Source organism: Protopterus annectens, chromosome 1.part0 (assembly GCF_019279795.1).
Source record: "Protopterus annectens isolate FY-2018-M chromosome 1.part0, PAN1.0, whole genome shotgun sequence".
Taxonomy (NCBI): domain Eukaryota; kingdom Metazoa; phylum Chordata; order Ceratodontiformes; family Protopteridae; genus Protopterus; species Protopterus annectens.
Window position 1 is genome coordinate 463,388,302 of NC_056725.1, and position 12,251 is coordinate 463,400,552.

General features: G+C 41.2%; 1 protein-coding gene across 1 annotated transcript in view; it reads left to right on the top strand.

The window, feature by feature from the left end:
* The window catches only part of HAUS7 (HAUS augmin like complex subunit 7), a 403,197-nt gene that overhangs the window by 129,322 nt on the left and 261,624 nt on the right, over positions 1-12,251 (top strand). The window contains exon 8 of the mRNA XM_044060457.1: positions 9,659-9,868. Coding sequence (XP_043916392.1) covers positions 9,659-9,868 — 210 coding nt within the window. The remainder of the gene's footprint in view (positions 1-9,658; positions 9,869-12,251) is intronic.

Below are 12,251 nucleotides of genomic sequence, written 5' to 3' on the forward strand. Positions count from 1 at the left end.
CCTGATGGCTTTGGCCAAACCAATGTCTCTGAATATGTGCTCAGACACACAGCCTCCACAAACACTAGGCCCAAATACAAGCCTGAATATGGAAATGCTACAAATATCGCACTACTTAGAACAAACTGCAGAAATGTTTCTCACAGCTAAAAAGCAGCAGTGAGCCTTTAAATGAAAGTTTTAAACAGCTAAAGGAGCCTCCAGAAAAAAAGAGTTTACAGTAACCAGTTATCAGAAACAAACAACCCAACAGATGCTTAATAAAGGTGGACAATTTCCAGTTAATACCTCATACACAGTGAAACTAGCTAGAAAAATACACAGTACACAAAGTGCTATAAATAACAAAGAAATAAAGAACAAAATAAACAAGCATTGTGCTAGTTCCCTTCTTTTCCCTTGTTACGCTACATTTTTTGGTAACACTTGATCCATTATTAGTTTAGCTGCAGAGTACTATGTCCTAATTATTTCTCTTCTCATATGAATTTCTCTTAATATTCCTGATTACTGTGATCATCTTTTTAAGTCCTCCAACATTTTGGGTCTTATTTATTTTCATAAAAGTTTCTTTCCTGTATCTTAATATGTCTGTCTGTATTAAATCAAGCGGATCTTCTCTTAGATTATTTTCTCCTGAACTAAGAGCATCTTTTTTGCTCTCTGTTTTCCTCTTGAGTCTTCTTCATAGGTTTAGGTTCATAGGTTCATACTAGGCTATCTGCCCGAGGGCATTTACAAGCCTAGCCCATAGTTTTGTGGCTTACGCCACCCCTTTAGTATGGGGAACTATACCCATTATTTTGCTGTGCCTCTGTTGAGCAGTGACACTGAGGTAATCCTGGGGTATATCTGCGATCTCCCATCCATTGGTCAAGATTTCTCTTGAACAAGGCCAGCGAGGTGCTCTGCCTCACATATACCGGGATTTTATTCCACAGCATAGGGAGTCTTTGGGTGATGAATCTATCCCTCCAGCACGTCCTATTAATAGCCGTGTCGAGGTTTAAGTCTCCCGCCCTTGTGGCTCTGACGGATCTAGATTTTTGAGGTGAAGCATATTCATCAAATCTGGGTTTGACATGGCCTTGTATGTTAGGCAAAGGTCACCTCTGAGCAGCGGTGGCGACTGAATAGAGCTGGAGTTCTTTCAGTCGGGCAGCATAGGACAGATGTTTGAGACCCTTTATCCTTTTGGTGAGGAACTTTGTGGCCTCTCCAGCTGCTGCAAGTGTCGGGTCAGATACATTCCGAATGGGGCATTGTACTCAATCATTGGTCTGATGAGTGATGAGTATAGGGAGACTATGACCTCCCTTGATCTAGATGAGAATCCCTTCATGATAAGGTGGGCAATGTAGAAGGTCTTCCTAACTACTTTAGCTACATGGGTGTCGAATGACAGACTACTATCAACCTGGGTCCCCAGGTCCTTGATAACTTCTTCTGTGCTCAGTGGATTGCCACCAATTTGGTAGCTAGAGGTAACCTTGTTTTTCTCGAAGGGAATGACTATGCATTTTTTGGCATTTAACTTTAGGCCATGGCTCTGGCACCAGTTATCCGTTTCTGTGAGACCCTTCTGAAGGATATCTGTGTCAGATGTGTTTTCTACTATGGCGCCCAGTTTGCAGTCATCTGCAAACTTTGTCAGCCATAACCCTCCTGTGTTTGCTTGTACTTCGGAAAAGTAGATGCCAAACAAGAGTGGGCCCAGGACTGAGCCCTGTGGTACACCACTTGTGACAGGCTTTGAGTCTGACATGGCGCCAGCAACTCTGACCCTGTGGGTTCTGTCACTCAGCCAGTTTGCAACCCATCTTGTGATGTATGGGTTAACATTTAAGCTGATGAGTTTTTCAATGATACCCGAGTGGGGTATTGTATCAAGGCCTTCACCAGATCGAGGTAGGCTGTATGGACTGCCTTTCCCTCATCAATGGCTTTGGTGACTGTTTGAAAAAGTCAACCAAGTTTAGAAGGCATGATCTGCCTTTGACAAAGCCAAACTGGGATGGATCCAAAGTCTGCAAATTCCCTATGTCTTTATTTATGAGGTCCATTATGATCCTCTCCATGGCTTTGCAGATAAGGCTTGTCAAGCTAATGGGCGGTAATTTCCAGGGTCGGTGGAGGCACCGCCTTTGTGAAGTGGGACCACAGTTGCAGTGCGCCACTCCTGGAGTGCGTATCCAGAGGTAAGACTATGATTAAACAGCTGTCCTAGCTGTGGGTTTAATTCTCGTTGAGTTAGTGGAGCACACAGCCGGGGACACCATCAGGTCCCATGGATGCTGTGTTTTTGCTTTGGAGAGCAGTTCTCACTTGCGTTGGAGATGTTTGGGGGCTGCAACGCTTGGTATAGATATCTCTCCTTTGGGGGAGAAGTTTGCACTGAACCTGTCAGCCAGTATGTTGGCAATGTCTGTAGGATCAGTAATCTTCACATCATTTTGAACTAGTTCTGAGCATATCTGGGAGTTTCCTCCCAGGTTTCTAACATAGCTAAAGAAGGCCTTATGATTGTCTTTTGAGTCTTTAGCTATTTTTCTCTCAAAATTTGCTTTGGATGATTTTATGAGAGCTCTTAGTTTTTTACTTATAGTGATCAAGGGTGTCTTGCCTTTTAAGGATTTTGCTCTATCTTGTAGTAGCTTCCTCCTTTTGTTGTAGAGTTTGTTTATGGCTGGGGTCCACCAGACTGGACGCTTGCCTTTGGTACAACGAGTCTTTGTTTTGCTTGGGATTGCCTTATCCATGCAGTCCTGCAGGTGCTGGTAGAAGGCATTTGTAAGTGATTCAGCGGCTTGAGTACTGTTTTCCGCTGCTCGGGGCCTTAAAGGAGACCACACTAGTCTTTAGAAGTGTGAAGTCGGCTTCGAGAAGTTCTTTACTGTGGTCTTTTTATTTCAGGTGGGGTGGGATGAGGACCTCCAGCGAGATTAGTTTGTGATCTGATCTCACCAGTGAGGGGTATACTTCGGTGTTGAACATTGTGCTCCCATGTTCGTGATGATGAGATCAAGTATGTTTCTCCCCTTGTGGGGATGGTGACTAGTTGTTCCATGGCATTTGAGTTTATGAATTCCAGGAACTTTTGGGCTAGGGTGTTTGGGCTTGAGTAGTGTTCCCAGTCTATATTAGGGTAATTGAAGTCACCTAGTATGATGGTGTTTGGTGATACATTTATCCCCTCTAGTGTTTTCAGGAAGGCCATGTGAGGTTCCTGAGTTTGTGAGGGTGGCCTGTAACATGCTACAATTTGCAGAGCAGTCTTGCCTATGGTTAATTGCACCTGGATGGTCTCCGATGCATCGTGCGTTGCCACCAGTCTTGAGGTGTGGGTGTCTTTGATGAATATGGATTCCCCCCCTCCTTTCTTGGTATTGTCCGGATTTTGGGGCCGGAACGCATGATAAGAGGTAAAACCTGATAGTGCTGGGGTGCTCTCAGGAGCCTTGAACCAGGTTTCTGTCACTGCACAGACATCGATGTTCTCCATACTGAGAAGGGCCTCGAGTGCGTGCATTTTGAGATTTAGACTTCTGGCATTGAGCAGCATTACCCTTAGTTTTTTCCTTTTTGTGTTCTAGGGTGGTAGGTTTAGAATTTGAGCCTTGCCTAAAAGGCACTATGGGGTGGCAAGAGCCTTTGCCAATATCCGAATCCCAGGGTGACAGGTGCAAGCCATCCCCTTGCGAAGCAGCGTGGCTTGTCCAGCATGTCATCCCAGGCAGACAGACATTGGATCCCCTTTGAATGACACCAGAGTTTAAGCCAATTGTTAAAGCTGATCATCTTATCTCTGTATTGTGGCATCATTCTTGGTGAAGGTAGGATACTGCTCAAGGTCAGGGTCATACCTGCCTGGGCTACATAATCAGAGAGCTCCTCAATGTCTCTTTTCATGTAGTCCAAGGAGGTGCGTCTCAGGTCGTTTACACCAGCGTGGACAATGACTGAGTCGTATTTGTACCTGCTGTTGAGAGACCTGAGTGCTTGCGTTATGTGGCGGATTCTAGCGCCCGACAGGCAGCTTACTGTGACCTTCTCCTTACTCAGTCTGGTGGCGGGGCGTCAGTGTGTCTGACTATGGAGTCACCAATGACTAGTGTGTCTGGCATTGTGTTTGGCCTTAAGGGCTGTGACTGTTTGACACTCTGACTGTGAGGTATATGTGTTGCAGGTGTTGTGCTCTGAGGTGGTGGTTGTTTGGGTGTCTGCTTTGGTGGCCTCTGCTGTTTTGGTAGATTTTTGATCAGAGCCGAGTATGTCTTTGTGTGTTTATGTGTATGATTTGAGGTTGTGATGGTACTATGTGAGACTGGGTCTATAGTGTGTGTGGTAACCTTCTCCTCCTGACTGGTCTTGCCAGCCCTATGTTGAGAGAGCTCAGCCTCCAGTTTGGCCGTATAGTTGCATCTCTCGCATGTATTTGTGTTTTGTGGGAGGAGGAGAGGGTTGTCTGTGTACATGAGGCAATTGTAACATTGCCTCAATATTCCCAGGTTCACCAGCTGAGCAGGAGAGGACACTAGCAACTGATCCCTCGACATGCTAGAAGGACTAGACAAAAAACTTTAAAAGAGATTCCGGGGATGTGGGTGACCGAGAAATGGGGGTTTGCCTTTTGGGGTGCTATCTATAAGAGTGCCGTATCAAGGTAATAAGTACTGTAGGAGCAAGTGCTAGGTTTAACAGATAGAGAAAAGTCTACTTGGAGTCAAGTAGAGATGATCTTTTTAGGTATTGGAGAAAGTGCTAGTAACAGGGATGCTTAAAGGTAAGATTGAAAAGAATGCACTCTGCAGTGTGCACTAGAGAAGTTAGATATGAAAGTAGGTAACTTGAGTTTTACCTGTTTAAAAAGTTAAGGTTTAGTGGAGAGTTACTATTTTTAAAACAGCAAGATGGACTGAAAGGGGTGGTTACTTTTGTATTTTGGTACTATGAAATACTGTAGGATGGCCAATAAATTTAAATAATTGAAGGGGTGGGATTTCAAAAGTGATGGTTTTGTGATTACTTACATAAGCCAGTGAAAGTAGAGAGAAATGAGATATATGGTCAGATTAACATAAGAGGCGGGCAACTAGAAAGACAGTGGTATTTTGCCTGACTCAGAACAGAGAGAGCTGTGGTCTCTTTTTAAGTTTTAATATGCTGTTAAAACAGAATGCAAGCAAAACACAAGATAAAGAAAACAAACTACAGTATTCAAAATATAGAAAGGCAATACAGAAATACAAAAATAACAGCAAACTAACCTTTCCTTCACAGCAAAGTGTAGCAGAGTCTGGATGAGCCTTTCTGGTAAAGCTCTGAAATGTTTTAGTTTACTCCTTAAATAGAAATTTTAGTTCCTAGCTCCACCCCCTCTGTTAACAAGTGATTAACCTTAAGTGACCTCTTCTGTCTTATGAATGAGTCCTTAATTAATCAGTTCTTATTTCTGCCTGACTCAGAACAGAGAGAGCTGTGGTCTCTTTTGAAGTTTTAATATGCTGTTAAAACAGAATGCAGGCAAAACACAAGGTAAAGAAAACAAACTACAGTATTCAAAATATAGAAAGGCAATACAGAAATACAAAAAATAACAGCAAACTAACCTTTCCTTCACAGCAAAGTGTAGCAGAGTCTGGATGAGCCTTTCTGAGGTTCCAGAATGGATGAGCCGTTCTGAGGTTCCAGAACATCATCCTTTGACAAATGCATCCTGCTTCATCTGTTGCTCCTACATTTCAGGACTGATTGGTCCATCATGCAGAAACATTACCCCTGTCAGGATTGCCAGTGTTCCCTGCCACCTTCCCTAGCTGTGCAACTTCAACTGATCTTTCATACAGGTCTGTTGTACAAGGTTCCAGAAGTTCATACTGTGGTAAATCCTCTTCAGGTACATCCTGCTGCTCCTTCTTCGGGAACTAGTTGTTCTGTCATATTGTGAAACTGCCTGTGAGATTGTCCACACTAAACCCTTTACTTCACAGATAGTCCTTTACTTTGATTTCTGTTTTAACTTCTGCCTCACTGAACTTCTTTTCTACATTCTCCTTTTGTGATCTTATTTTTGTATTCTGTAATTTTCCATATCCAGGTAGCTTTGCCTGTATTTCTCTTCAGATTTCTTTGGAGCTGAATTTTTTGTATTGATTAATTTCTTTCTCCTTTGCATGTATATTGAGCCATATCAGATCCCTTTTTCTTTCCCATGTCCATATTTATTTTTTATACTTTTCAAAATCTCTGGTTTTTGTTCTTTATACTTTATCACTTCCTGTGGTGCCTTTTTTCCAGGGAGCCCAAAGTTTGTCTGCATATTAATTTTTGTTGATCTGTTGTAAGGAACATACTTTTTTTGCATATATTTTTCTTTCCTCTATTTTTTTGCTTACTATTACTGAGTATCCCCTGTCTGGAAATGCTGGGCATTTTGTCTAATAGTAACAATACATAATTTCTTCTTTATCCTCAACAGTCCACTTTCTCACCTCTCTGCCTCTTTCTTGGCCTGTAAGTTTGTGTTTTTGTGTACTACTTTTTCCTACTACCACGGGGGGGATGTCACTTGGCCTAACCCTGTAGTAGGAAAGTTTCTATGTCCTGTGGATTCTACACAGCCTTTTTTCCCAGCCGTGATACAAACTTTATACACCAGGAGTGGGCGCTTTTATATCCTTGGATCTGTGCACACAGTCTTCCTTTTGATTTTTTGACCTACCTTTCTCCATAATATATAAAGTACAGTCTATGTATTAGTATAGTCTTGGTGAGATTTTGTGAAAACCAGTTCCATCACTTGAAGGCACTCACCAAGACTTGAGGAAGAATTCAGTTCCAGCAATACTTCTCCTTTTCATGCTGATTTCTGCTCACCATTCGGATCCAAATTGAGAGCTGGCTGATGAAAAGCAACAGTCACTCGACAAGGTGCCAAAGGGATGATTAAAAAAAAAAAAAAAAAAAAAAAAGAACTACATGCCCAGTTGTTGGCAGCTATCTCATCAATATTGAATCTCACTATGAGAGTGGCTTACAACAATGCTGAGAGACAGGTCTGAGTGTCAGATGCCAGCATTGCAGTACATGGGTACACCTGGTCCTGGCTTAGTGATCTTGCTGAGAACACTAAGGTGACCTTTTTAATTTCCCCTTTTCAGGGCACCACATTTTTCAAACAGCGTAGGACCACTGTCATGCTGTTAACCCCATTATGGCCTTGACAATTCTGGTTCCCCTTTTTAATGCCAGAATTGTCAATTTATGTCTAATTGTCATTCAGCTTTATTATACTTTCACACTTAATTGTATTCCTTTGAAACTCTCTGCTGTTGTATGTTGCCTATGGCCCAGGTCGTTGCTGAAAAGGGTCCTTGGACCAGCCCACCTATGTGGTTAACAAATAAAAAAGAAAACAAAGGTTCTTCAGGACCTTACTTTGTCATACCTCGGGCAAGTCCCTTCCATATGTTCACTCCATACATCTAACGGCATATTTTCTCCAATTGCAGTAATGGTCAGAGATCCTGCCTTACCCACCCAGTGTAGTCCAGATTCTCACATCTGCAGATAAGCCCAGTACCGTACCTGTTACCTATAAGTGCAAACTAACATGTTTTATCGTTTAGTCTTGTCTGGGAAACAGGACAAATATACTGCTCTTGTTCCTTAATATTTATCACAATTTTACAGACTCTTCTATAAACGTTCACTTGGCAGCTGTATCTGTTTAGAAAAGTTTGGTGTTAGGCCTAGTCAGTCTCCCTCAGTACCTGGTGATTCACAAAAATAGTGTGTCTGTGCATACCAGTTATAATTTCTGGTCGAAGTTAGCCACTGAGTCTAAATTAAACCAGTCAGTCCACTTGCCTGCCTTCTTTCCTAACTCTATAATTAGAGGAGAATATTTGCCACATTTTATGATTTTCGTAGGTCAGGTTCTATGCTGACATAGCGAAGTCTTTTAGAAAGTACCATCAGTTATATTCTTTTCTAAATGAAACCTGGTTATAATATATCCAGACCTCAACAAAATGGTTACCTGATCTTCAGTAAATTTTGATATGAAAAGTACAGTAAACCTTTGCATTTTGAAGCTAAGGCCTGTTCAACGAAAGCAGTTGTCACTTCACACTTTCCCCACAGTGCAGTGTTAGATGGTATTTGTGCAGCAGTATTTTGTCTTATCTGAATATTTTTGCAAGTACTGTAAGGTGGACGTTATTAGCAGGTCTGTGTCATCCTTTGGGGCCACAGTTGTATGCTCCCATGAAGGCAACTATCCAGAATAATGAGCTTTGCAGTCTGCAGTCTGTCCTTGACTTAAGGAGGATGGCCTTCTTCATACTAGATAAATGAAACTTGTATACTTAACATAACCCAACCATCTTGCTAACTTGGTCTAGAGGCTTGTGATTACTTTGTGTGGGTGTTCAGCATACCAGCAATCTGAAATGGAAGATTCCCAGGGAGATCACTATGGGAGCTGATTAGTAGGCTAGGAGAGTATTGGATGCCATGCTGCCTAATGTCTGATGCCATTAGTCCTGCAGTTAACAAGGATGAACCTGCTGAGTCTGCTCTACCATTATGATAATTACAAAACTTTCATTTATGGTACCTTTCATAACCCAAATGAATGTTTTGCTTACTAACCAGGCATTGCTTTGAGAACTGAACAAAAGAGCCGCACTGTCTTCTGCCCTGTTTGCTAACTAAGATCTCCTTTGGGTACTATTTACGTGTGTGTGTCGTCTATGATTTCTTTACAGAAACCTTTTCAAGGAGAGCCACATTAGAGACTTGGGTATGTCTTTTCCAACTTCTCAGCTATATACTCTCTTGATAATGCTTCTTCATAAGAGCAATCAGTACCCCTTATCCTGTTTTTGCAGTCCTGCCATGCATCTTTGTATATAAACAAACAAAAACAAAAAAAAAAAATCTTCCTTGCCACAACCAAAACTAACTTTTTTCCCACCTAGAATTTGATTAATTTGGCTTTGTAATCCAAATGTAATGAATGGCACAGATGTAACAATGATAATGCTTTTGTAGATTTCAATATGACCAGTGAATAACATTTTGACAGAGTTTGACCTTCATCGCTGACTTCATAGCAAAGCACTAAAATGGGGGCCAGTACTTTGGTATGCTAACTTATTTTATTTATTTCATTTGTTTACCAGGAAAGTCCACTGGGCCTAAAAGAGCCCATTTTCAGTGGAGGCCCAGGAAGAAAAGCTCCAACAAAAACATAAATATAGAAAATATTAAACATTAATTGGTACAAAAGTAGATACAGCATTACAGATAGTGATTGCAGTAATATATACATAAAAGCAGGAATTTTGTTGGTTGCCAGATGAATTCAAAGAGGTATAAATAGAGATGTATTACTCCATTATTGTACCAGTATCAACACGTGATGAAAAATAATAATTATGGAGAAAATATCATCAGTCAGCAGTAACAAAAAGCAAAGGAGTTTAGTTATCAAATAAGGAGAAGGAGGATGTTAGATTATAGAGCAGGCACATAGCCAGGAAGAGTTGAGATGATTTTTCAGTATTTGTTTGAAGGTGGTGGTGCTGCCTGTGTTTTAATAATTTTTTGGTTTTAATGTTTGTTTATTTTCCCTGTGTTCTTGTTTTTGCAGTGTGTATTCCTCCGTGATGAGAAGAACAGTGGTGACATAACTTGTCAGACGCTTAGAGTGGCTGTTTCTGATTTGCAACACCTAATTCTTGGGTTTAGGCAGGTCTTCAAGAGTGAGTTTTCTGAGCATTGTTCTAGATCTACACCCTTGATCAGTAATTCTGGACCACTTTTTCAGTCTATACATCATCTTCTGACATCATGTTCGGAGGTACGGTGAACTATGAATTCATACTGGAATTCTTTTCAAGTAAGATATTAGCTGATAGTCATACTGTATGATACAGTACTAGTTGGTTTTATTTGAGATTGTTTCTTGTTTTCATCGTCTTTTTGATGTTGCTCACACAGTTTGGATCCCAGTATTTTCTGTATTTGATACTTAAACATGCAAATGCAGGAATTTATCATAAGTGTCAAATTATCATTCTGAAGAAGTCTCTTGAAGATGAAAGCAAAATTAAACTGTGTTTTTCACTAGCTGCTGGTGGTTTCCTTTATTGTTCGGCCAGAACTGTGGTTTGCTTTTATTAACAATATGATGATCACAAATGCCAGAGATTAAACCCCAGCTATCCAGTGCTGAAGATGGGAAGATATGCTGTCCTGCATCAAAATATGGCATCTGCCAAGAGCTTTTCATGTTAAAACTATTACCAGGGTCTTTTTCATAGCCCCAAGCACAGTCCACAGCAGTGTCAAGCCCTCAGAGGCCAGATCCTGACCTGACCCTCCTTGAAGTAAGTTTGGTGTCCATTTAGCCCTCAGTCCCTTCATGTGATTAGTTCATCCTCATTTAATTAGGACTCGTGCCAAAACCAGTCCTCAGTTTCACTCATGGACTTTGGGATCAGCAGAGATTTACCCTCAGCTCCTACCTTAGGGATGCAGCTTCAAGTTTCTTATATAGTCCTGTGTTTGGATGATTGGCTGTCACCTGGAGATGACTAGCCTGATTCCTGAGATCTGTTTTTTGAGTCATCCAGTATGGCAGAAAGGTATTCTGAGCCAGGGACTAACCTATACAGTCAGTCAGGCTCTACTCAAGGAAGGCCTATCAAGTCTTCCATGCTAGGGATTACTTATCAAATAAGTGTTTGATGTCTAGTGAGATCTTAAGCTATATGTGAAGGAGCATGTTGTTAGGGAGTTCATTCTGAAACTTATACTGAACCTAACACTGGCCTCTTTCCCACAATGAGCAGCTATTGGCAAGTGCATGCTTTGCTCTGATTTCCAGTCTGCCACTAGTTAATAGCTTGCATGCCCCTGCACACACTAATGCCCACACACAGTTGATGGACTGCCACTCCCTCACAAATGAAGGTTCTCGAGGTCAGTTTGAGACAGATGTGGCCAAGTCTGCCTCTCCATTAGTGTGCCCCATACTTCACCTTTTTCTGGGGATACCGTCAGATAAATTGTGAGTTGCTTAGTGTAGTATGCGGCCTCTGTACTTCCCCTCAGATGTACCTTCTAGAGTTTCTGGGGAAGAAGCTTGTGGAATCTTGGCTCATTCTACCTGTGGAAAACTGTATAATTTGTGGTTAAAAGACTCTCCTACATATTTCCCAGTGATGTCTCACACCATGACACCCATCTGGAACATCTTAAACTTAATTGGTCTTTTCTAATTTTATATCTCAGCTCAGTAGTGCAGTCTTCCAGCTAAAGTTTTTGTTTTCTCTGGGAATGTTGTGTTGACCGCTGCTGAGAAAAAAGACAGTCTCCTTCAAGCATCATGTGTCTGAACTTTGCTGTGTGTTATTTGCGACTTAGATGGATTAAAATTGTTTTAATTTAGTATAGTGTAAGAACTATCTAGCTAACAGTACCTTTCTAGTGCCAGTTGTCCGTTAAGATCTTTTTAGTTTGTATTTCTTTGTGTAAGTGCATACGTGTTTATATATCTAAACTGCATTGCGTAATGTATTTTTAGTAAAGAATTTCAGTATTAAAGTTCAAAAGCATGCAGTCCCTTATTTGTGTGTATAAGAGTAATTACAAGAACCAGTGAAGTTTTAACTGTTGACATCCACCTTTTCAAAGACACAAAGATTGCCTCACTGTAGGTAACGTAAGTTAATAATACAGTTGGTTCCTTTTTAAGAGTGCACGGTAATCTGTCCTGAAGGTTAAAGATTGGTATGGGTGATGGCAATGTGGTATCGTAAACTAGAAGGAGATGTGTCACTAGAAATTATTATTAGTCCTTTCTGTAAATCATTTTGTAAATGCAATCCATCCACGTCCATTTCCCATTACAACCTTATAAAGAGCAGCCACCATCCTAGGCAAATAGAAAACAAAAGTATATTGCAAGGCCTTTTTTTTCCATATCACGTAGACACCACACACTTATCTAGCAGAGTATAGAGCTCCCAGTAAATCTATTGTGGTCTTTCGGAGGTTAGAGGAAAGCAGAGTCCCTGGATAAAATTATGTGACCATATGGAGGATGTACAGACTCCACAAAAGATGCACCCCAGCTGCGAATTGAACTAGAGAGCTTGTTGTGAAACTACGATCTTGTGTAGTACTGATGCCCAAAATGCAGTTATCTGTTGGTAAGATAGCACTGTAAGACACTTGAC